This window comes from Micropterus salmoides, unplaced genomic scaffold (genome assembly GCF_014851395.1).
Source record: "Micropterus salmoides isolate LMB-PRFRI ecotype aquatic unplaced genomic scaffold, ASM1485139v1 Ms_hic_scaffold_23, whole genome shotgun sequence".
NCBI classification, from domain to species: domain Eukaryota; kingdom Metazoa; phylum Chordata; class Actinopteri; order Centrarchiformes; family Centrarchidae; genus Micropterus; species Micropterus salmoides.
The window spans coordinates 16626586-16650387 of NW_024041484.1; the positions used below are offsets into that span (position 1 = coordinate 16626586).

The 23802-nt window shown below is 39.9% G+C and overlaps 1 protein-coding gene across 3 annotated transcripts in view; it reads left to right on the forward strand.

Moving 5' to 3' along the window:
* The window catches only part of cacna2d1a (calcium channel, voltage-dependent, alpha 2/delta subunit 1a), a 98097-nt gene that overhangs the window by 68183 nt on the left and 6112 nt on the right, over nt 1-23802 (forward strand). The window contains exons 11-37 of one of the 3 annotated variants that reach the window (XM_038738745.1): nt 22-180; nt 755-859; nt 941-1019; nt 1934-1983; nt 2182-2271; nt 2935-2997; nt 3732-3815; nt 3945-4019; nt 4750-4821; nt 4964-5035; nt 5132-5193; nt 5360-5436; nt 8272-8280; nt 9893-9901; nt 10506-10566; nt 10664-10767; nt 12455-12539; nt 12777-12839; nt 15017-15126; nt 15234-15305; nt 15770-15837; nt 15918-15956; nt 16055-16126; nt 19551-19703; nt 20871-20923; nt 21248-21303; nt 23256-23382. In XM_038738745.1, the coding sequence (XP_038594673.1) occupies nt 22-180; nt 755-859; nt 941-1019; nt 1934-1983; nt 2182-2271; nt 2935-2997; nt 3732-3815; nt 3945-4019; nt 4750-4821; nt 4964-5035; nt 5132-5193; nt 5360-5436; nt 8272-8280; nt 9893-9901; nt 10506-10566; nt 10664-10767; nt 12455-12539; nt 12777-12839; nt 15017-15126; nt 15234-15305; nt 15770-15837; nt 15918-15956; nt 16055-16126; nt 19551-19703; nt 20871-20923; nt 21248-21303; nt 23256-23382 (2069 nt within the window). The remainder of the gene's footprint in view (nt 1-21; nt 181-754; nt 860-940; nt 1020-1933; nt 1984-2181; nt 2272-2934; nt 2998-3731; nt 3816-3944; nt 4020-4749; nt 4822-4963; nt 5036-5131; nt 5194-5359; nt 5437-8271; nt 8281-9892; nt 9902-10505; nt 10567-10663; nt 10768-12454; nt 12540-12776; nt 12840-15016; nt 15127-15233; nt 15306-15769; nt 15838-15917; nt 15957-16054; nt 16127-19550; nt 19704-20870; nt 20924-21247; nt 21304-23255; nt 23383-23802) is intronic. The other 2 variants (XM_038738746.1, XM_038738747.1) reach the window with 2 other exon arrangements.

The window sequence follows — 23802 nt, forward strand, 5'->3', positions numbered from 1 at the left end:
CTCCTTCCCTCTTCCCTCCAGTTCAATGACAAAGCCACGTATGCGTCATGCTTTGAGAACCTGGTGCAGGCCAACGTCCGCAACAAGAGGATGCTGAAAGATGCTGTGCAGAGCATCAGTGCCAAGGGTATCACCAACTACAGAGGCGGCTTCGAGCTGGCCTTCGAGCAGCTCGCACAGGTAAAGTGTGAGTCTGGGCATGCGTGGTGGTATATTTTTGTGGTATCTGTGGTATCTGTGTTTGGCTGACATAAGGACGTAGGAGTGTGTGTGTATGGTGAATGGGGGTAGGGATGGTAATGTTGAGGACATCGCTGTCAATCTGTTGTGTTTAATTATTTTATCCAACAATGTCCTTTGAAATATGCAAACCAACCCACAGGCTTGGTGAACCCTGCAAATCTACTTAACAGTCTAATATAATTCATGTTCATTTAATTTCTCAATTTCATTTAATTATGAAAGTACTGATGGAACATAGGACACACTGACAACTCAATTCCCATTGTGTTCTAATGAAGAGTGAGTATATGTCGACCTCTTCTGGTTGTTTCAGACATTGCATATTTTTGTATTACTGCAAGAGCTTATGTTTCACATGCCAGTTTTTGTATGTATAAAGAGGCATCACCCTTGATTGGCTTTGCAACCACTTCTTCAGCCGGTTCCTGTAACAATATGAATGTGTGGTTATTCACTTTCCTTGGTTAAATAGTGGTTAAAAAGCAAATATTTTTGCCTTTGTATCCCCTAGATGAATGTGTCAAGGGCCAACTGTAACAAGATTATCATGCTCTTCACTGACGGAGGAGAAGAGAGGGCAGAGGAGATCTTTGAAAAATACAATCCTAAGCAAGCGGTAGGATTGTAAACACAAGTTCAGAGACTTCAATACAGCGGTCTTTGCTTTTCATCATACTCATTTTCTTTCTCCTCTTAGGTGCGCATCTTTACATTTTCAGTAGGTCAACACAACTACGACAAAGTACCAATACAGTGGATGGCCTGTGCTAACAAAGGTACGAGGTGTCCATGTGACACAGAACTCGTGATATATCTGATGTGCATTCTTCTGTAGGATGAAAACCTAATTAAAAAATACTTTAAAGGGCCCATCTGTGATCCAAATATAAACTAATTAATTTTAAATTATTGATAGGTCTTTGCTAAATTGTCTTCTTCTTAAATCTTAATCTTAAATTAACAATTCTTCATATATTAGTAGCATTTTGTAAACACTGAAGAAAAACAGGCCTATGTTTTCAATTATGACCAGCTGACAAACACAAAATGCGCTATATTTCACTTTTATTGTGAGCACACCTTTATTTACATGATAAAAATAACTACAGAATGGCCCTTTTTAAGTTCATCTCAAAGTTCATTTGAGTCAACCTGATGTAAGAGGTGGGTGGGGATTGAGTTTCAGTAGGTTTCTCATTTTGGCTAGGTTGCCATTCCCAGAATAGTCTTTCAGACTATATTAGATTACTTGATCAATATGAATATAGCTTCTTGCTAGTTGGGGTAATCTCATCAAAATAAAGCTGATCTTTCACAATGGATATTAGAATAAACTTATGTCTTAGTGGACCCAAGATTGCTATGGACCCGAGTACAGACTAGCTAGAGAGAGTAGCTACAGTGTACTTCTCTGTTTATTCTCTTTTCAAAATAATTGTAACTCAATTATTTGCTCAACCCTTCAGCCTGTTTTTATTTTTCCATTTAACTCTTTTAACCCTGATTGTACACTGCACTGTAACTTTTATTAGATTTTAATGTGTATTTTTTCAATTTCCCTACGTTGCATTTAAACTTTTTTATATTTCCCTGTTGCTTTTACGTTTTGTGTAAAGCACTTTCAATTGCCTTGTTGTTGAAATGTGCTATACAAATAAACTTTCCTTGCCTTGCCTTGCCTTTGTCTCAGGGTACTACTATGAGATCCCATCTATAGGTGCCATCAGGATCAACACTCAGGTAAACTCACATTCACTCATACAACACCACCACGGACACACTTATTTATTCATGATTGGTTGCTTCTTTACTTGTCTTTCCCTCCAGCTCTCTCCCTGGCTTACTAAACCCACTGTGTGTTGTGCCCTCATGTGGTGGAATGACTGATGTGCATGTAGAAAATTAAACTGAAGTCCTTCTCTCATCGTTTTTTTGTAGGAGTACCTGGATGTTTTGGGCAGGCCTATGGTTAAGGCCGACAAAAAGGCCAAGCAGGTTCAGTGGACCAACGTCTACCTGGACGCACTGGTATGTTATGTGTTATAACAGACACACATCACAGGATTGCATGCAAGTTAGTTTATGTAAAGACAGAATACACATCCCCGAGACGAGTGTGGGAAAAGGCAGTCACATGTGTAGTCAAATGCAAGCAAGAGAAGAAATCTGTTTTCTTTCAGATGGAGAATTTAAGATAAGTCGTGTTCGATTGTGATAAACATTTGCTGCTTGTCATCCTGGTAAACTCAACTTCAACTCTGTTCCAGTAGTGTTTGTGAAAGCACACATTAACGTTATTTCAAATATACTGCATCCATCAGATATTTGTGGTGGTTAAGCTTCTGTCAAGATGAACTTTTAGGTGACAGTGTAGATAAGAAACCAGTTTGGTAAACTGAGCCAAATGGTTTGGATATTGTCATCTGTTAACTGATAAGACGCTGTCAACGTTTGTGACTGTGTTGACCTCGTCGCCACCAGAAATGTCTCTGTTTTTTGTTACGGGAAACGTCTTATTTTTAAGATGTGGCTGTTGGTTTTCCATGGGACATGTATGGTGTCAGCTGTAGCCAGCTGTTTAACAGTGTTTTATTATGAACTTATGCCATGAACCATTATTTTTTTATTATTATTTTTGAGGTGCCTGCATACCAATTGTTTATTCAATATGTTGTATGTTTCGTGTTCCAGGAGCTTGGCTTGGTGATCACTGGAACGCTGCCTGTCTTCAACAAGACCAACACAGGCTCAAAGGTAGGCAAACAACTTCTTTTGGATTCTTATTTACTCATTTTATGTAGACCCTAATTTACTTTATTGACATAGTTATTGTCCCACGTTTTTTATATTATACTGTACGTGCTTATTCGCAGATTGTTTCTTGAATCACTAACTCATTTTGTCTTCTTTCGCGTCCATCTTGTTTACAAATGACTTACCGACTGAATTTACTGTACATCTGACACTTGGAAGAGCCATGGGAGAATTGGAGTCCTGCGGTTTTTGTGACTAGCCATAATGTTTGCCAGGCTAGAAAAATAAACATACAACATGAATACACTTAATTATCGTCTCATCCTTTACTTTTATCCTGCTCTTTCTTGTGGCTCTTCCTTATATCCTTTGGTGACGCTGAGGTCCCTCAAAGCTTTCCCACGTGCCCCCACAGGAAGAGACTCTGGGATCTCAAACCTGCAGATCAGAGCGAGACAAATGATCCAGTAGCAAAGAACTTGAAGATGAGTTTACATATCTGCCTCGAAGGACTCGGGGTTACCTCCACCATGGCTGAAAACAAGGCTGGAAATGCCTTTTCAGTGACTCATGGCAGCATGTAAAGCATTTGGGAATGAGGCTCTCCAGATTTCTATTGCACCCTGTTTCCTTGAAATCGTTCAGAATGCGCAGAGGGACTTGACTCACCCAGAAAGAACAACAGGGCTCACAGTGACTCTTTCTACCCCTGACTTCCTCTTCTTTTCTCTCAGAAATCTCAAAACCAGCTCATCTTGGGGGTTATGGCTATTGATGTTTCCCTGGAAGATATTAAGAGACTGACACCTCGATTTACTGTAAGAGCACACACTACATAAATAAACATACATGAACGCTAGCCTATTTCTAGATGTAGATATTTGGCATCTGGGTCCCTCTATCCTTCCTTTCACAAACATCTCCCTCTTTGTTTCCTTTTCCTGTAGTTTGGACCAAATGGCTACTACTTTGCTATTGACCCCAATGGATATGTGCTGCTCCACCCTAATCTCCAACCAATGGTAGGCAAAATCCATCAACTATAATTCAGAACAACTAGACTTTTTTTTTTCTAGGAACTGTCCTGTCATTTTGTATTCTTATTTTCACATTTTGGTCAAACAAACAAAACATGACAATCCTGATTGTCAACAGGCATTTTGTGACTGAGAATACATTCTGAGAAAAGATTCTCTTTTGCATCCTATAGGATATTACTACATATTACTTATTACTCAGTTTTAGCAACTCACTGTTACATGTTAAAAATGCACCTTTGTAGAGAGTGTCAGTATATCTGTTGCCATGCATAGCCAATATAATTTTAACATTAACATTAACATTGCTGCTGCAGAGACAATGTTAGCCTAAATAACAACATTGACTTTGTTTATATCATTTAGCCTACTTTTTTTAAACTTTTCAGTTCTTTGTTTTTAATTACCTGATCATATGGGTCCAGAATGATGTTTGTTCAAACATGGCAAGATGTTTCTCATTGACCCTTGACTTGTGCAATCATATTGTAAATTATGCATGCACAGATGGTCACAGATGATAACAACATTCAAAAGTCTGTGTTAACAGATAAATTAGTCCCTAATTAGTTCCCTGTTCAAGGCTACAAAAATAAGTATCAGTTTTGGAAACAGAATCAATAACTGATGTTTTTTGCTCGATTTCGCTCCTTTGGACTCAAAGCCAATAAATTATAGTATGCACCACAGACTAATTGCTTGCATTTCTATGCAGACTGCCAAGTTTCATGAACCTGTAACTTTGGACTTCCTGGATGCAGAGCTGGAGAACGAGATCAAAGTGCAGGTTTGGAAAATAGATTAGTCCAACTCCTATGATTCCAAGTCATATCAGAATCGATAGCACTGTAATTTCTGTATATAGTATGATTGATGCTTTTGTTTCTTTAATTAATTAATATGTTTATTTTGGATTATTTGGTCAACAGATTAGAAAAGAAATGATTAGTGGTTCTACAGGGAATTACACAATATCTACATTGGTGAAATCCCAAGATGAGGTAATTTTATATTGAAAAGACATTGCAGTCCATGACGGTTATAAACACATTTGCTTAGAAAGTGTATCATGTACTGACCAAACTGTTGCCTCAAAGCGCTACATTGACTTGGGTCAGAGGACGTACACCTTTGCACCAGTGAAGGGGACAGATTACAGGTAAATATCATGTGTTAAGCATGTCTCATTAAGTGATAAATCCATCGTAAGCGTAAAGTATTTTTTACCAAATCTCACTGCAGAAATAGCTAAAAGGTTACATGCAAGCATACATGCTTTTATGATATTTTGGTATTAGATCTTTTGTGTATGTGTCCTCTCTCAGCCTGGCCCTGGTCCTTCCTGAGTACAGTATGCATTACATTCGGGCCAAAATCGGGGACACAATTACCCAGGCAAAATGTAAGTGCCATCCTAATCAGTTCAATCTCTTAGTTTTTCCACTCAGAAACATTTACCTTCCATTTATACAGACAGTAGATAAATGTTGCTGGTTGGAAAACGACTACTAATGTTCTCCAGTGACATTATTGCTCGTGAGGCTGAGAAACTGCTGCCTCAGTTTATGGTTCCGATCTATCAGTTAAAGTGCTTAATGCTCATATACATACACACCCATATACATCTACACCACCACTACATGCCATCGCCTCTTGTGTGGCTGTGGCTACACACACCCTCAGTTGTGGTGCTGTTCAAAGTTGTTGTTGCCAGACAGCGGGACGAGAGGCTCCGGTGTCCCCTTTCAAACATATAGTACTCATCAATTCATTTACAGCTAACTACCTCACTCTACGTGTTTGTCTATAAGTGTCTGTCTGTACTGTATGTGTGTTCATCCTCAAGCCTATTGGATATTATAGGGCAGATCAGAGGTTCCATATGTGTGGTGCTGTCGTCTCTTTTGAGCTCTGTCAGTTCCCACTAGTAAAAGATGTCATTGAGTCATAGTGTTACTCAGAGAGAAGTTTTATAATGTGAGTGTGTGTGTGTTCACTGCAGTTAAGATGGAGCTGCCCCTGGTTAGACTCTGTCCCTCTGTATGTTTGATGGTCCACCTGGCTGCACTCAGTGGCCAAAAGTGGGCTCTCAAGAACTTTGAGACATGGTGATTTTGTGATGCACTGCAAACCAGCCTAGACAACCATATATATGGTTTAGTATGTTTGTTTTTTAAACTTTAAACATTATTACCAATCCTTTTCCAAACATATCATATATTTTAAGTCTTAATTTCCCACCTTAGCATTTGGCTACTCTTAATTGCAGAAAGCTGTGAAATTCAACTGGCAAAGACATGAAGCCAGCTTGACATTGGTAATCCCTCTTGGTGAACGTTTCATCGCCTTTATTTTTTAGCAGTTTCATTCAGCTCAGTCATGAAAAAATTCCTTCTTGGTGGTGCTTTTAAGGTTGTTCCAGTGTCTTGAGATGTAGGTGTTGGCTTGGCACCTGAATGCTGAAGCAACTTTATGAAACAATGAGACCGGAGGATAGACGGGACACAATGCAATTGTTTTGGACATTGCACTGACTCACATTCAATCCTTGGGGCCTTACCTAAACTGTAGCCATACCCATAACTACAATGCCCAAACCCTGACTCTAAACCTAACCTTAAAGAGTGTGTAAGATTTAGTGGCATCTAGTGGTGAGGTTGAAAATTGCAACCAACTGTCCAGTCTACCACTGCCCCCTACCCTTTCAAAGAGCTTAGGACACCTACGGTGGCGGACGCAGCACAAAAGGTGTCTCTTCTGAGACAGCAGAGAGTTGCCAGTCAAGAAATGAGGTATAATAGTTCATAATAGTTTAAATTTATACAAACATTGATAAGGGAAACATGTTAATTCTCTCTGTGATTATGGACCCAGCAATAATATCTGGCCCCCAGACATATTATGGTGCTTTGATAGCGGCAAAAAATTAAAATAAATAAATACTTTGATTGTGGTGATGAAATAGATCTCAGTCATGGCAGCAACAGTTATACACATAATCACTTCCTCTTTAGTGGTTGTGCCTACAAAATAAAAGAAAATTGTTTGCGGTAATGCTTTGCTTGGAGTTGTTTTGAGAGCTTTTACTTTGAAAATTCTGAACGACATTAAAAGAATCTGTAGCCTGGTTGACACACCTCTGAAATAGCCATCAGAAAACATGATTTTCCTAAATGTCCTCTGCCTTGAGACACTGGGGAAATGAAAAAGCACTGATGGATGCGGATCGAACACTGAAACACAAACATTGCAGCACATGCTGTAATATGAGCCTGAGAAACGGTTGCTGCAGAATCCATTTGTTGAAAGAGGGGGAAAAAGTCACCCTGAGGTGGGATCAAACACACAACCCTGGGGTTGCAAGTCCTGCACTCTATCAATTGAGCTAACCAAATATCATGTTAATGGCATCTAATATTATGTCTCACCCACCGAAATTTAAGAATTGCTCTGATGCAAAACTTATTTGCCGACCACTGCTGTATATTATTACTTCTTATTCTTCTTCATTGAATGTATGTATTCAACATAGTGATTAGTGTCTACACTGCCTGAATTCTACCAAAAGTAGAACAAGAAGAATGTAGTGACGAAACGCGCTCTGTAGCGCTGTTTGTTCGTTTTGGGCTACTGTAGAAACATGATGATGCAACATGGCGACGTCCAGGGGGGACCCGCGGTTATGTAGATATAAATGGCTCATTCTAAGGTAATAAAAACATAACAGTTTATTATGTAAGGTCTTTATACACCACTGAAAGCATAGTAATGGATCGTACGTTGCATTTTTGTCACTAGATCCTCAGAAATATTATACACTGGACCTTTAACCTAAACCTACTGTAACCTTATCCTAAAACCAAGTCTTATCCCTGATATTCAATGAATTATCTAGTTTAGACAGTTATGTAATTATGTAATTGCATGAGTTTTGTCCCCATAATGTATGTAATACACATAACCACACATAAAACATACTCACACATAAAGTATATCTTGAAATTACCTTTCTCACCCCTTGCATCATCCACTGGTAACTTACTTAAACTCTATGTTTCATATTTTTGTATACAATATTGTTATTCAATGACCATTTGAATAAAATATTGCATAACCCTGTTGGCTTCTTTTCCAATTCCCTCTTTCCTCTTTCCTTTTCTTTTTATCCTCCTCCCTCTTCCTGTTCTCCTGCCCTCCTCAACTCTTGACCATTCCCGGTGTGTTGGACCCCCTGCAGCGTTTTTGGGCAAGTATTCTCCTCCTGTGCTTTCCCTCATATCTCCCGCCTTGTTACTGTCACAATACCAGCAGGCTTTGGATGTAACTTGACTTACAGTCTCACGAACACCCAAGCATTTTGTTTTCATTATCTGTTTTTCTTCATTTAGTGGTTTCTGATTAATAATGACTATTCTGCTACACTGAATCAGGCTGGCATGTGCTCCCAGAGGCAGCGTTTGCGTGCAATGCGCGCCCACACAGTGTGTCGCAGATGGTGTGTGTGTATTTCTCTGTGCACATGTATGTATTTAACCCCCACCTGTTACGATGGCCCTCAGATGTGGTTTTGGCACTAACCCACTGTAGCAGGAAGAACAGAGGAAAGGATGTTTGCATTATTTAAAGGTGAAGCCATAAAGCAGAAAGCTGTGAGTCTGTGCCCAAAACATGAGTTGGTGCTTTACTTTGTTTTCTTTAGTTTTTTTGACTCACTTCAACTTTTTTAACCTTGTTAAATAACTCCTAATGAATAACAGGATCCCTCTTAACACACTAAGCTTCATCTCTCCCATTTGTCCTTCTGTGTGCTTTGTCATCAGTTTTGTCTTGTTTGTGGCCATTGAATCAAACATCTCAACAGAACAATTTTAAGCTCTGTGGTTCAACTGAAACTGAAGCTTGATTTGTGTCAGTTTTATCATTTTTCAGAGGGTGACTATAAACATCAATTTAAAACCCAGTGTGTACTTGAAAACTTATCGTGTCCCAATTCCCACATCTATGCATTGTTAAGTCAGTGCAGGTTCTTATCTTGCATGTTTCTGTGTGTTTCTGTGTGACATTGATTTATGCTGAAATCCATTCACATTTTGTAAGGATTGTAGCTGCATGTCTTAGATATTGGACTAATTCAGTTATTCACAAAATATTCACAAAACTGGCAGGCATGTCACCAGCAGTGTGAAAAGGCGTGTGAAAGTGCAGAAGAAATAAGAAGCCTCCCCCAAATCTCCCTGCTATCCATCATCCGTAGATGCTTTGTTGGATTAATAAGTAGTGACCGGATATCAAAGTAAAAGCACATGGGTGCAATTATTTCCCACTCATGACCACCAAAGAGGACAAGGAGTAGCCCATGTCGTCATGAGAAATTTTGCTGTATAGTATAATCAACTGTCATGACATGCTTTGGAGAATGTCAAATGAATGTTAAGGTTATGAGTTGTGGTTATTATTACTCAGTTCATTTCTTTGTGCAGCATTGTAATGCAAATACATCAATGAAGTCCACAGATTTACTCTATCAACAAACGTATGCTAATACTAATGCTAAAAACACATCCAAATCATAACTTTAAAAACCTCTGACCACATTTTAAGCCTCTCTTCATGTTCTCCATCAGCACTGTCCCAATTTACATCCAAAGGCCGAAAACCTTTTGTTTGGAATCCAATATTTCTATTCAGGACTCGCTCTGTGAATAAAATATTGTGTCAACTTTGGCCCCTGTGGTTTTACCCTGTCTTTCTTTCCCCTTTCTTTTTTCCCTCTTGTCCTTTCCTCCCTGGGGGATGATTCTCTCGCTCGCTCGCTCGCTCGCTCACTTTCTCTCTGCTGGGATTTTTTTCCTCTCCAGGGAAAGATGGCAAGTATTTTTTCCTTCACTTTCATCTCTCTCCTCCTGTTCTTGAGCCTTGTTGGTCCTTTACCCAGCATGTCTGGCCAAGTCTATTCTGATCCTTCTTATTATACCTGACTTCAGCTGTTTGTGAAAGACTGTACTCTGTACATGGTTATATTTCTGTACTGTTTGATTTAGTTAGAACCGTTTTATGAGTTATGTGGTAAACATAGCCTTAATTTTCCCATTTTCCATTCTCTTTGTACTAATCCCTCACTTTACAAAGGTACTTTGCATTTTAACTAAATAAGGATGTTAAACATAAAAGTAAATGTTTTTTGAGATGGATGGATTGCATGATGGATGCCAATGTTGAATATGTGGAGCTATGGTGCAAATGTTTTTTTTGCTCAGTCTGTCAAGAGCTAAAATCTAATTTCAGTCCAAGGTCCCTGTTGGAGTTCTCTCTCCCTTATTGATGCACTAAATATTCAACAGGTGTTACATTCGGCACAGTTGAGCACCATCTCCTCTGCATACAGTGATTATTCCAGTTTAATTTTACGCTGTCTAATATTAGCATTCATAATACTCATATTTATAATATCCCTCCTGTACCTCTCACCAGTTTCTGAAAGCTTGCTGGCAGACAAGTTTGATGAATATGGCTATACACTTATTGCACCGAGGTAAGACGACATGTAGTTAATTTGAATTAGATTTTTCTGGTGTGATGACAATTTCTGCTTACATTAGTTCACCATAACGTTATTTTGTTTCCCACAGGGTGTACTGTAAGGACTTAACACTTGACAAGAACAAAAGCAACACTGAGTTCCTCATGGAGTTCAACAATTACATTGACACAAAGACTCCAAACAACCCCATGTGTGAGTATCCAAAAATGAAGACATTTTCTCTGAATTACCTCTTTCCACTTTACATGCTCCTGGTGCCATCAACTCTCTTCTTGAGAATCAAAACTTTTCCACTGTTTGTATTCTGCAGCACACTTGGACCTCATTCTCACTACAGACTCCTATTTACATCTCAAAGAGCTGCGAGCTGTACAGTATTCGCTATAGTATGTATATGTGAATGAATCTCAGCCATCTGGCTTGGCATTAAGGTGTGCATTGAAAATTTAATGGACAAGCACCAACCGAAATCTATTCCCAGAGGTCTCTCTTTCCAGTGAAATACAGGTCTGGATGGATAGCTTGTGTGCATGACCTAGCAAAGCTTTGTGATGTGGAACCCCTGTGTTCGTGTTACCCATTTGATGCTAACTCTAAAAGTCTGACCATCACACGCCTGAGTGCACATGTGTGAGGCACATCGGCTTAGATGTGACACACACACGCTCGCACAGGCACAATATTCACCAGTAATATGCCTTCCACACCCCACCTATAGTCGCTCGACCTCATCCAATTACTGTGTGTTTGTGAGAAAGAGCAGGACACGTCAAGGCAGGAGCACAAGAGGAGCAATAAAACACAAATCAGGGGCCGGTGGACCTTCTCCCAAACATCTGACCAAAGCATTAACATCCTCGCCATTTCTTGCATACACTCACTGATATGCATTACTCCCTTTTTTGTGCCCACAGAGTAAAACAAATGGACCCGGGGTAGTTATAAAAGATCTCCTTTAGTTTGACGATTTGAGTTTGAAAACTTTGAGTTTAAACAGCTCAATGTGATCAATCCAATAAAACTTTTCATCCAATTGAAATATCACTTTCACCATTATTAGCTGCTAGTTTAATGGAGTCTATGGGGAGTTCAGAGAGAGAGAGAGAGAGAGAGAGAGAGAGGAGTATGGCCCATGTGTACTATTGGCGGCTTGAGTATCGTTACACGCTTTACTTGGTTAAGCCACTGCAGTGGCGAAGAAGTAGAAGTACATTAGGAATTCCTGGGCTGACTTCAATAAAGGATCCCTAATGAAAACCACTACACACAGAGGGAAGGGGTAGGGGTGGAATAAAGTGTTACACCAGCTGTTTTCTCTGATGTGTGTGGTGTGTCATAAAGGTCGGAGGAGGTGGTGGGGGTATATCGACGAGCCTCGATGTTAATGGACTGGAGCGGGTCGTTCAAAGTGGCGTGCACGGCAAAAAAAATGGGCGAGCGGCTTTTATCGCCTGTTATGTTTGTCATGTGGTCTTGTCGGATGTCTAAAAAAATTATTTGCTACACCTATACCAAGCCACTACCTACACCTTTTTCATCGCTTCAGTTTCCTTATAGGGTTGTGTCTGTTTCTGTCTTGTTTCACAAGACAATTTAGAGATGTAACCTTTTCTTTAAAGACCTACCTTCTTTCTAAAACAAAAACAATCCCATCTGTCTGTCAGATTATTTCTATTTTGTTCCTTAAGCTTTGCTCACATTTGAAGCCTTTAGGTGCTTGTAACTTTAGGAATATATCAACTGAAACTTAACCCATGTTGCACTCAATTTGAAATAAATTTTGGATGCCTAAAACGTGATGTAAACGTTAAAATATCAGGTCAGCAGACACACAAATGGTATTCAAAGATAACATATCAAGTGATGTTTTGCCTTTTAGGTAATGTGGAGCTGGTGAACCGATTGCTCCTGGATGCAGGCATCACCTCGGATCTGATCAAGATTTGGAAAGAGAGAGAGTTGCAGTAAGTGAAGCACCAAAGTTTTGCCTGCATTACTATCAGTGCTTTTTCGTGATCCAGCTAAGCAAACTGAAATGTGGCATCAGTTATTTGTTTCTTGGTGTTTGGTAATGAATGTCCAAGTGCAAAACCAGATGGTTCAAGTATTTCAGCATTACCAGTAAATGTCATGCAGGCATAAAGCAGATTCCAGATTTCTGTAACTGTATGTTTTATAGCTTTATCTTCTCTGCTTGTCAGGCACGGTGTCTTGGCCAGATTTGTTGCCACCGATGGAGGGATCACACGGGTCTACCCCAAAAGGTACTTGTCAAGCTCATGTGGGAGGAGGGTTGATTTATAAAGATGGGAAGGAATAGATAATGTGTTCAGGATTATCTGATAAAGAATAATGATGTGGTCTGCTAAGAAAGCTGCAGCTTACCCATGAAGTGCTTTATATTCTATAAATAACAACACTTTGAACATTCATTCATCCATCCAGCTATGTGTTTGTGTTTGAGTCTTAATGGTAGCAGACTAAGCAAAGCAGGCCTCAGGCCCTTATCCCTGTATCCTTAGCTACTTCTCCCAGTTACTACTAGTTACAACTACTAGAAGCAACTTCCTAATCAGGTGGCCAAACCACCTTACTTCTCAATGTCAAAACTTCACAGACACCCAAAGTCACTAACCAAAGCATATGACTATAGGTGAAGTTTAGCACGTGGATTCACAGGTAAATTTAATGCTTCATCTTCATGCCTGGACTGTCTCAATGACAGTCCGGTATGATGACCAGTAGTCTTGCAAACACTGCAATTTAATCTGGATAACTTTTTTGGTATCTTGCAGTGTCAAAAAGTGCCAGATGACATGTCATGAATGTTTTTTTGAGTAAATATAGGAAACAAAGCTTCTGAGTTTTAGAATATATATCAGAAATCTAGGGGGAAGGTGGCATTTGACAACATACACATGTATATACCTTCACTTTACAACGCTAACTTGCAAAAACAATTTTTGTTGTGTTGAGGAGCAGGAAGTTACGAGCAGTGTTCAAGCTCAGATAATTGAGCCAGATAATCTTGAGAGGTAGGGAAATAAATAAGGTGTCATCGATCATATACTTAAGCATCATAGTCAAAGGATATTGCCAAGTGGAAGGTTACAAAGGGAAAGGGCAATGGACCCAATACAGATGTTTGAGGCAACCAAAAGGCGATATAATGACGATGACTGCAAAATTTAACTACTGATGCCAATATAGTTTCAAGCTGCTTTGAAAGAATGTCATAATCAGTGGTGTTAAAGGCAATGCGCAGATCACTCTGGAATATTTATGTTGGACCGCAATCAGCAGCAATCGGGAGAGTGTTACAGTTTTTCTCGATTGCTTAAACACAATTCTTGAAATTATGCCTCTTTTTCCATCCATCCATTGTCAACCGCTTATCCTGCGTACAAGGTCGCAGGGGGGCTGGAGCCAATCCCAGCTTACATCGGGCGAAAGGCGGGGTACACCCTGGACAGGTTGCCAGTCCATCTGCCTCTTTTTCTTGAAACTCTAAACACAAATCCACAACCTCTCACCAAATTCCCCAAACATCCTATTTTCAGGTCAAAATGAAGCTCTCCACTCAAAACTATTTAATCTTGCTGAAAAACCAAACTCTGCCCTCAAAAACACATTCTTACACAATGGTGAGATAAATTCAAAACAATACTACAAAAACTGGTTAAACATAATGTTGCTTGTGGTTCTCCCCCTCAAAACCCTTTTCACATGACGAACACAAGACATAAAAAATGTACATTTGCACATTTTTTATTCCTTAGTTGTACTACACACTAAACAACAAATTATTCTGCCCCTGCATCTCTTCGTCTTTGGTCTGGGAAAGTCCAGAGATTCTCATCCTTTTCCACATCCAACTCCTGCTCCAACTCCTACTGTTCTTCACCTCTTCCTCCTCTCCCTACTGCTCTTTCTCCTCCTCCTCCTCTCTGGTGTCTTCTACCTATTCCTTCACATCTCTCTGGATCCATTTTTCCAAAACTGAATGAACTGACTCTGGCACTTGAGCTCAAGCTTTTCTGACTTGAGTAAACAATATTGATTGTTAGTGCTTTCAAAATGACCACATGGTGTAAGCAATGAGAAGTGATATGATTTTTGTGTAGAGTTTAAGGAAATGGATGTGCTTTTTGAAAAGAGTTTGACATTTTAGTTCAAAAGCCTGGTTATAGTGTTTAAGCAACTGAGAAAAACTGTAACTACCTCAGTGAGTGAAGTTTCAGTGTAACCAAATTACCCAAGACTGAAGGGGCTCCAACATGTTCAGAATATGTTAATTAGTAAGTCAGACTGCAACAAGTCACAAAGAAATGGAGATTGTTCTTAAAGGGATCTGGGGTGTGGTGTTTTTCTTGAGAAGTTTTAATATTGCCATTGTCTGTGTGTGTTTGTGTGTGTTGTTTTGTATAAATGTGTTTGACAGTGCTGGGCTGTCCTGGAAAGAAGAAGCAGAGACATACGAGTCAAGTTTCTATAAGCGAAGTTTGGACAATGATCTTTACATCTTTACTCCAACACAACCTAAAGAGAACAGTGAGTAAAAGCCGGTGTGTGTGTGTGTGTGTGTGTACGTGTGTGTTTTCCTGTGTCTCTATGTGTATGCATATATGTATATTGTTCCCTTATTCTTCTTCTTTCAGCAAGTGACGACTCAGTCCTGGTGAGCAGAGCAGTAAACATCGTCATTGATAATATCACACTCAAACCAGCTGGTAAGGACACACACACACACACACACACACATACACACAAAGAGAGAGAGGGTCTTGTATTTTAACATTTATTCTCCTCATTTCTCAAGTTGACTCTCTCACTCTGTTACCTGCGTACAAACACACGCAATTACAGCTTTGTGTGTCTTATTTACGAAACTGCCATTTGCAACTCTATAGCCTTAACACTTTTAATGCCTTTATGTCTTCTAGCACGCGCACACACACACACACACATATAGGATCCTCATTCGTCTGTTTCTCCCTCTCCCTCTGACATGTTCACACAAACACACATACACACACACACACACACACACACACACACACACACCACACCACACATCAAGTTGTCTGGTCTCCTGTGATCCTTTGCCAAGTTTGCATTTTCGAAGTTCAAAGAGTAAAGTTGACACAGAGGTCCAACATGATCTAGGATGTCTGGCTTTTGTGTTTGATCCCAGTGGTCGGCGTGAAGTTGGACATTAGTACCTGGATGGCGAGCTTCATCAACAGCACACAGAGGATGAATGTAAGTAGATTTTATCTGCATGACACATACACACAAGGACACACATTTGACCCTCGGGCTGTGCTCTGCTGTATTTTCAGTGCAATAATGAGATCTGCGGCTGTAAGAGAAACGATGAGGTAAGAGGTTTAATTGCATATTCTTACATTTTCAGCTATTTTTCTTGGATATGAGTCCTTAGCATGCAGCACTGGTTTAAACTAAAATGTGATTCCAGAATGTAGACTGTGTCCTTCTGGATGATGGGGGCTTCCTGGTGATGTCCAATCAAGATGATGACATAGCTAAGGTGGGCCGCTGCGTTTTTCTCTCACTCTCAAAACTAAATACCAAGGCAGGTAAACTGAGATTCAAGGTTCAGAAAATGTTATGAAACATCACCAGTTCATCTTAAATTTTAGTACCACTTCCAAGTAACACACACTTTAATCAAGGGTTAATAACTGTTACTATGGGCTCTGTCAATTATTAATAAATCATTCACTAATACTTTATAGCCTGGGTATAAGTAATTCATAATAACATAAATTGGGTTGTGAAAAATCCCACTGGCTGGCATTATTCGTATCATGCCGTCATAAATGCTGGCAATCCAGTAATAAATACCCAATGGTTTTCTTACTACTACAAGTCTGCAGTTATAAATCTTAATAAGTCTTTAAAAAGGGGTCTGCGATTGATAAGTTGTTAATAAAGGATTTGGTTTAGAGCATCTGCAGCCCTTTATGCCTTATTAGAAAGGTACCTATATTTATTTGAAGGTAATTTACAGCTTATGTTTGGTGCTGTAATGCAGAAGAGAGCAGCCATGGATGCTAAAGATATTTGTCCAAATATCTTGACATCATTAATTATCTCTAAGTGGGGGAAAAATATCCTTTTGTGGTTCCGATATTCATATTTTAATGATTTAATTATACTGTCAATATCCTGAGATGTCAAATAAGGTTTTCTTGGTCTGTTTGCTGAGTCTACGTCTATAAAATCATAAATACTTTCTTGCCAGTAAGAAAACAAACACAAGGTCCACTCACTAGCTTTTGTCAGAGCTTTCATCCGCATCTCACGGCCTTCCTCAGTGAATGTTGTTTGCTCAGTTGATCACTTCCCAGACTGGGAGAGGTCAAATTCACCAATGATCACCTATAATGTTGTGACTTAATCGCCATAGGTCACATGGTGGCAATTTAACCATCTTAATAACAACTGATAATAATAATAATAACTAATAACAAACCCCAAACACTAAAGAAAGCCATTACAAGCTCTAAAAAAGAGCTAGTAACTTGACCTTGAGTTGATGTTTTTTTGTCTAACCAGTAACAATGAACTTTCAGCCTCAAATACCATTTGCTCTTCATGAAGAAATCAAATTGTCCTTAACTATTAAATAAATATAAACTAATGAAGCCTCTGAAACACAATTTGACCCATCTGTATTATTAACAGACACACACAGAGATATATATACAGTAAGCACTCATGTTTCTCCTCGCTGCACTATGCTAAATGCTAAGAGCAGGCCCCTGCTGTCATCTGAGTAAATGTATTTTCATGCAGCCCCGGCTCCTTCCTAATCAGGGCTGGGTGTGCGCTGGATAAATCAGTCGCCCTCTGAAGTTTGGCAGCAGCACTAAAACCCAGGGACCTGAGCCCTTGTTTGGAGAAGGCCGTATGCCCTCAATCATATTTTCTACAGGAGCAAAGTTTCTCTTACTCTATAAGCTTTTCGCTTTCTCTCCCGCTTTATGTCTTTCTCTCTCCAGCTCGTTCCTTTTCTTTCTCTGAAACCCTCAGGGAGTCTGCAGCCAACAGGGCTGTGACTGTTAATTCATTATTTGTGTTTTTGCACAAGGAAACGAGAGAAGGCTCCCTTCACCTTATAGATTGGAATATTTATATATTCTGTTAGACTAAAGAGGAATGGATATGTGGAGAACAGCTTGTTAACGGTGACCTTACAAAGTGGAAGGAAAGGGATAACTTGGATTTCCTCTTTCACTCTCACACACACGAACACACATCTTTCAGCACACACACATGGATGAGTACTACCTATTGTACATACTCCCTCCTCGATACACAAGTACTTAAACACCCCCACACAGTCATGTCACACCTCTGAGATGCCGAGACAAACTACTTCCTCTTAGTGGAAATTTATGGCTGCCTGGTGGACTGTGTTAATCAGATTATACTGATGTCCATCATCCTCGTTTTTAGGGTGATTTAGTGTGTGTGTGTGTGTGTGTGTGTGTGTGTGTGTGTGTGTGTGTGTGTGTGTCTGTAAATTCACTGAACATTTTCTGCATGTACACATTTTTAACTGTTTTTGTGCATGTGTGTTTTGTGCATAGATTTAACAATTAAAAGTTGAAAAAGTAAAAGTATAAAAGTGTTATGTTTCTCAGTCTGTAACATCTACAATGTACAGTTTTAAAGGTTTTTTGCTCAAACATTTCTCGGACCATTGTCACTGAAATTTTCTTCTTTCTGCTATGAAGTTGTGGTAGTCTGATATATTAATAGCTAAAAGGCATTAATGTGTGTTCATGAAGTCTGCTATGTTTATCTGAGTAGGGATGCTTGCATCTACTTCCGTCTTTTTTTAGTCTCCATCTGTGCAAATGCTCACAAGTGGCTAGAAGTTCTTTGATGTATTCTAAAGAGAAGTGACCTACAATAAGGTAGTAAGTGTAAACACACTGTATCTCTTAAGCCTTTATACAGTGCTTTTGGTCAATAAAATATTAATATTAAAATAGCTATTTTTAAAGGAATAATTTGACATTCTGGGAAATACACTTATTTGCTTCTGTGACAAAAGTTAGATTGATAACACTCTCATGTCTGTACGGTAAATATAAGGTTTCCCCCACCAGCCGGTTAGCTTAATATAAAGACTGGAAAAAGCAGCTAGCAAGGCTTTGTCCAAAGGCAACAAAATTGGCCTACCAACATATCTAAAGCTCACAAATCTCGTTTGTTTAATCCATACAAAAACTGAAGTGTAAAATTGACAGTTTGCTGTTCTGCACTGGGTTATATGCTGGACCGGGATTAGTAATTCCCTGGAATCTCTGCTGGTTGGCATTACCTTTGGACAGAGCCAGGATAGCTGTGACCACCTGTTTCCAGTCTTAATGCTAAGCTAAACTAACTGGCTGCTTGCTCCAGTTACATATTTACCATACAAACAGAAGAGTAGTGTTGATTTTCTCATCTAACTCAGGATCAGAAGCATATTTCCCAAATTACCAAACTATTTTATTTAAAAACATATTTATAAATGTATTTGAATGTATAGTGAAGGCTGGATTGCCAGTCAGGCAAGGTGGGTGCCTCCCCAAGCCCTCAGACCACCAGTGGTCCTGCAAGCCCCAGGTTCACTGTTTGTTTGGGAATGGGTACCAAAATGACATAATAATGACCTAAATCTTTAGACCCTGTGTCAAGATATAAATCTAAGACCTTCATTATTTTAGGAGATACTGTACTTTAATGGATCATATTCAAAAACAAATTTTGTATAATCATGTGACAACACAGCATATCTGGAACTATCTGAGATATCGTGGCCCCAAGACCAAAATGCAGACGTATACAGTGTATCGTGTGTTATTTAAACGATTTTCAAAATGTTTGTGCTGAATGTGATATTTGCCTGAGCTATTCTACAAAAGTGCCATTTTTTTTCTTCTCCCTGTCCTTAGATTGGCCGTTTCTTTGGCGTTATCGACCCAATCCTAATGAAAGATCTGGTCAACTCATCCCTGTTCACCTTTAAGAAGACCTTCGACTACCAGTCGCTCTGTTACCCCAAGAAAGAGAGCAAAGCGGCTGCAGGCCTGCGATCCGTCTACGTGGTGAGTTACATAAGCCAGAGACCATTCACGCTCAACCAGCAACACTCACACACACACACACACACACACACAGAGCCACCCACATGTGCACATCCACACTTACATGTTCACACATTTTGGTATCCATACATATACATTTACTAATTTCCTTGCATGAACACACGGACAGATTCAAGTACACATGCAGCCAATTTTAGCCATAGCTGCTTGCTCACACACTTCCAAATGGTCAGATGCACACACACATACACACACAAGCCTTCACTCACCAGGGAACCATAAATCTGGACGGAACAGATGAGAAGGGAAGCAGAGGGTATGGTGAAAGCGTTAGAGTGGGAGTTGCCGTAACAGTAACAGGATTAGGTGGTCTAGCGTGCTTGGCTAACACACCAATTGATGTAAAAAGAGGCACTGTTTTCCATCACTTTCAACATGTACAACTTACAGTGAAATGATGCAAACTGTCTGTAGACATTTAAATGGCGCTGATGAATTTCTCGTAGATGCTGAAAGGTCCTTGCAGTTGCCATTAGGTAGACATAATAAGCTGATACCTAAGAAAGAGATGAAAGTATTCGTAGGTATTTACAGATGCAAAACTTCCCCTCATTAATAGACAATTGAAAACATGTAATTTCCCGACTTGGGCCACAAATGTGTACAACACGCTTTAGTGACCAAGGTGAGATGAAAGGTGCAGACATCTTCTGATCAAAGACACTGTCAACAGCCAGTGATGCCTCTAACATGGATGGTTAAGAATCCTTGATGACTCAACACGCCATCAACTGAAGAGAAAGGATACAGCAGTGATTCACCAGAACAAGGCCTTCGCATGCTAACCATAATCAAAGCAGCATGTTGGGCCTTTGATTCAAACCGTGTGCTGCTTTGTTTTCTCACTGGTTCTTTGTTTACATATTTATGCCTGCATCTGTTGAGGAGGATTGTGTTCTAATTTCCTCTGAGAGAGAAGAAAATAAAATGTCTGGCTTGACCTTTCCGTCTTGGTGCCTGGCAAAACAGGACAGTCTGCAGCCACTGTAAACACAAGCAGGATGTTCAGATTGGCTCAACTAGCTTAAAATGATTTATTGGAAGACTATTAAAGACTTGATTTTGTCCTTTCCTGATATTAATTCTCATTTTGTTTGTCTCTCTTAGCCCACAATTGCAGATATTTTGAATTTAGGATGGTGGGCGACAGCTGCAGCCTGGTGAGTCCTTTTTTCTGAACTTTTTTCTAATATGGTAGGTATTAGCCCATTTTTTTCCAAATGATTAATAACAAAAATATACACCATAAAAACAGTTTTTTAAGTCCTTAAACTCAGATCCCAGTGAAAAGCAGGCAAGGATTTGTTCCTCTGAAATTGACATAGCATCTGTTTAATAGCTGAATTGTTCCCAGGACAGTTAGCATTCCACAAAATCTTCTCTTGATTTATTGATGCGTTAGCATTTACACAGATTATTTATTGTAGATTATGTTCCAATGAATCCAGACATGTTTCATCCTTCGGGTTTGTTTTTGCTCATAGGTCAATACTGCAACAGTTACTGGTCACCATCACTTTCCCTAATTTCCTGGACGCAGGTGAGGTCCTGTCAGTTTGACAGAGAAAAGAATAGTGCTTTGAGGTTATAATACGGTTTTGTGCAATATTGAGCTAGCTCTGGACAGCCTAAATGGCCTCATTATGGAAATGAATTGGTAATTGATGTTTATTTTTAGTTATTTTGACAAGGCCTTAAAAGATATTGAACACATTATTTTCAAACTGTTTATTTATCTTGACATTCTAGTGCAATACTCACCACATGCCAAAGAATATGTAGTTGTTAGCAATATTGTTCGTAGGAACAGTTGAACGCTCATTCATCTTCAGAGGATTTCATGTTCATGTTTCATGTTCAAGATGTTGCTTACACGAACCAGACCGTGAGTATGTTGAGTTGTGTTTGTGCGTGGATACAAATGTGCTATTAAAAAAAGGGTACCAACAGATCCAACGCAAAAAAAAATTTAACACGTCTTTCTTTGTTTGTAGTTTAACACGCCATGTGATGATGATAATATTTCTTATATTTCTTACTTCTACTGGCTTTGAGCTGTGCAGAATAAACCTAGGTTTAATTTCCCCAGGTTTTTGAGATATCTGAGAAGGGTGACTGCAGAGTCATTTGTCTCACAATCTGGTCAAATAAAATCAAAGCTTAGCTAAGAATTGCTAGGAGTTAGTGAGAAAACACATTTTTGTGATTTGGGTAAACTATTATATTATATTATATTATATTAATATTTTAAGCAGGCTCAGGGTGTTCATTGGTTTGTTCATCAGCTCATTCTGTTGTTTGTTCGCACGTGCAAAAGGGATTTACGGTATGTGATTTTTAAGCACCACAGAGTCCCAAGATCCCCCCAAAGGAGAAATCCAGTACGCTCTTGTGCACCTGGATGTACAGTAGGAGTCAGCCAGCCAGCTGTAGCTTGTTGCATTCTGGATTTACATTTACAATGAAGTAGCAGGTTTATTCTCGTTGTAGTGGCTAAGTCAACAAATGAGTAATGTTTTGCACCGCTTTAAGTTATTATAGTTTTGTTCAGTTCACTTTAGCTCACTGCCAAAGCACCTAAATACCACCTAATGGAGTTATGTAAACTGAGGTTCAGGAACAGGACCACGCCTCCCTCACTTATTCTACCACCTGTGCTTCATTCAATTCCTCCAATCAACCACCCATACTTCACTCATTCCATCCACCTCTGCTTCTCAAATCCAGTCACATGCACTCACATATATCAGCCATCTAACCCTCCTTCTCTCCCGTTTCTCAGTTCCCACATCCCTCCCACCCAAACCCTGCTTGTTCACCTCTTTTAACGGGCAGCACGGTGGCCCATTGGCCAGCACTGTAGCCTCACAGCAGAAGGTCTGAGTGTAGACCTCGCTCAGCCTAGGCCTCTCTGCACAGAGTTCGCATGTTCTCCCCGCTTTGAGTGTGTGTCCCCCAAGGCGCTCCGGCTTCCTCCCACCATGAAAGACATGCACGCTAAAATCCATAATTCTGCCTAGTAATCATTTTTTCTCTTCTACAACAGGAACCACAGGGGGGTTCATAAGACTAAGCTGCTTATCGAGACAAGCCCCCACCCTGAATCTCGACCCCTCGGGTTTCTAGCCGCTCCAGCCACCAAACCCTAAACAACCCGCTCGACCCCTTCATCCCTCTTCGCTCGACCCCTTCATCCCACTTCTCTTGACCCCCTCATCCCTCTTCACTCAAACCCTTCATCCCTCTTCTCTTGAACCCTTCATCCCTCTTCTCTCGAACCCTTCATCCCTCCCCTCTTGACCCCTCCTTCCATAACTATTCATCATAATAAACCACTATAAAACCTAACATTGGCGTGGTCCTTGTTAGTGAACTAGCATCTTAGTTTTAACAACGTTACACTGTTTTTATATTTGAGTCTTGTGTCAGATATGTTTTATAAGTGTCTGTTTAAATGAATACACCTGAATGCTCTTATGTTTACTTCCACAGCCGAGATGGATGATGATGTGTCAGATGCCATGAATAAAGAGGTTTGCATCACAGAGCAAACTCAGTACTACTTTGAGACCAACAACCTGTCTTTCAGAGGCGACATTGACTGCGGAAACTGCTCCAGGTAAAAATATCCACTCCTTCATGTAGTGTATATACGCACTCACAGAGTATAGTTAAGGTCCCTGACCTGCAGGGAGGGACTGCATCCATGAGACACAAATGAAGTCCCAAGAGGTGGCGCTAAGAGAGAGTTGTAAAAATTCACATGCCATGAAGGTGAAGTCAAGTCACTAGTGTGGACCACCGTCTTGGCATGTTCGTGTATGTGACTGCACACATGTGTGTGTACGTAGGCCATTTTAAGATCCCCTCGTGCCGGCTAATGGAGTGCCTGCCCGCATGCCACGCAGCGTTCCTGCACATTAGCCGCACACACGTTTCTTTTTAACGACCGCCATAAAAAAGCAGAGAAAATCATTTGTGTACCAGCGACATGTGGGTTTCAGTAAAGGTCTTAGAGGTGGGGTGGCACAGCAGGTTT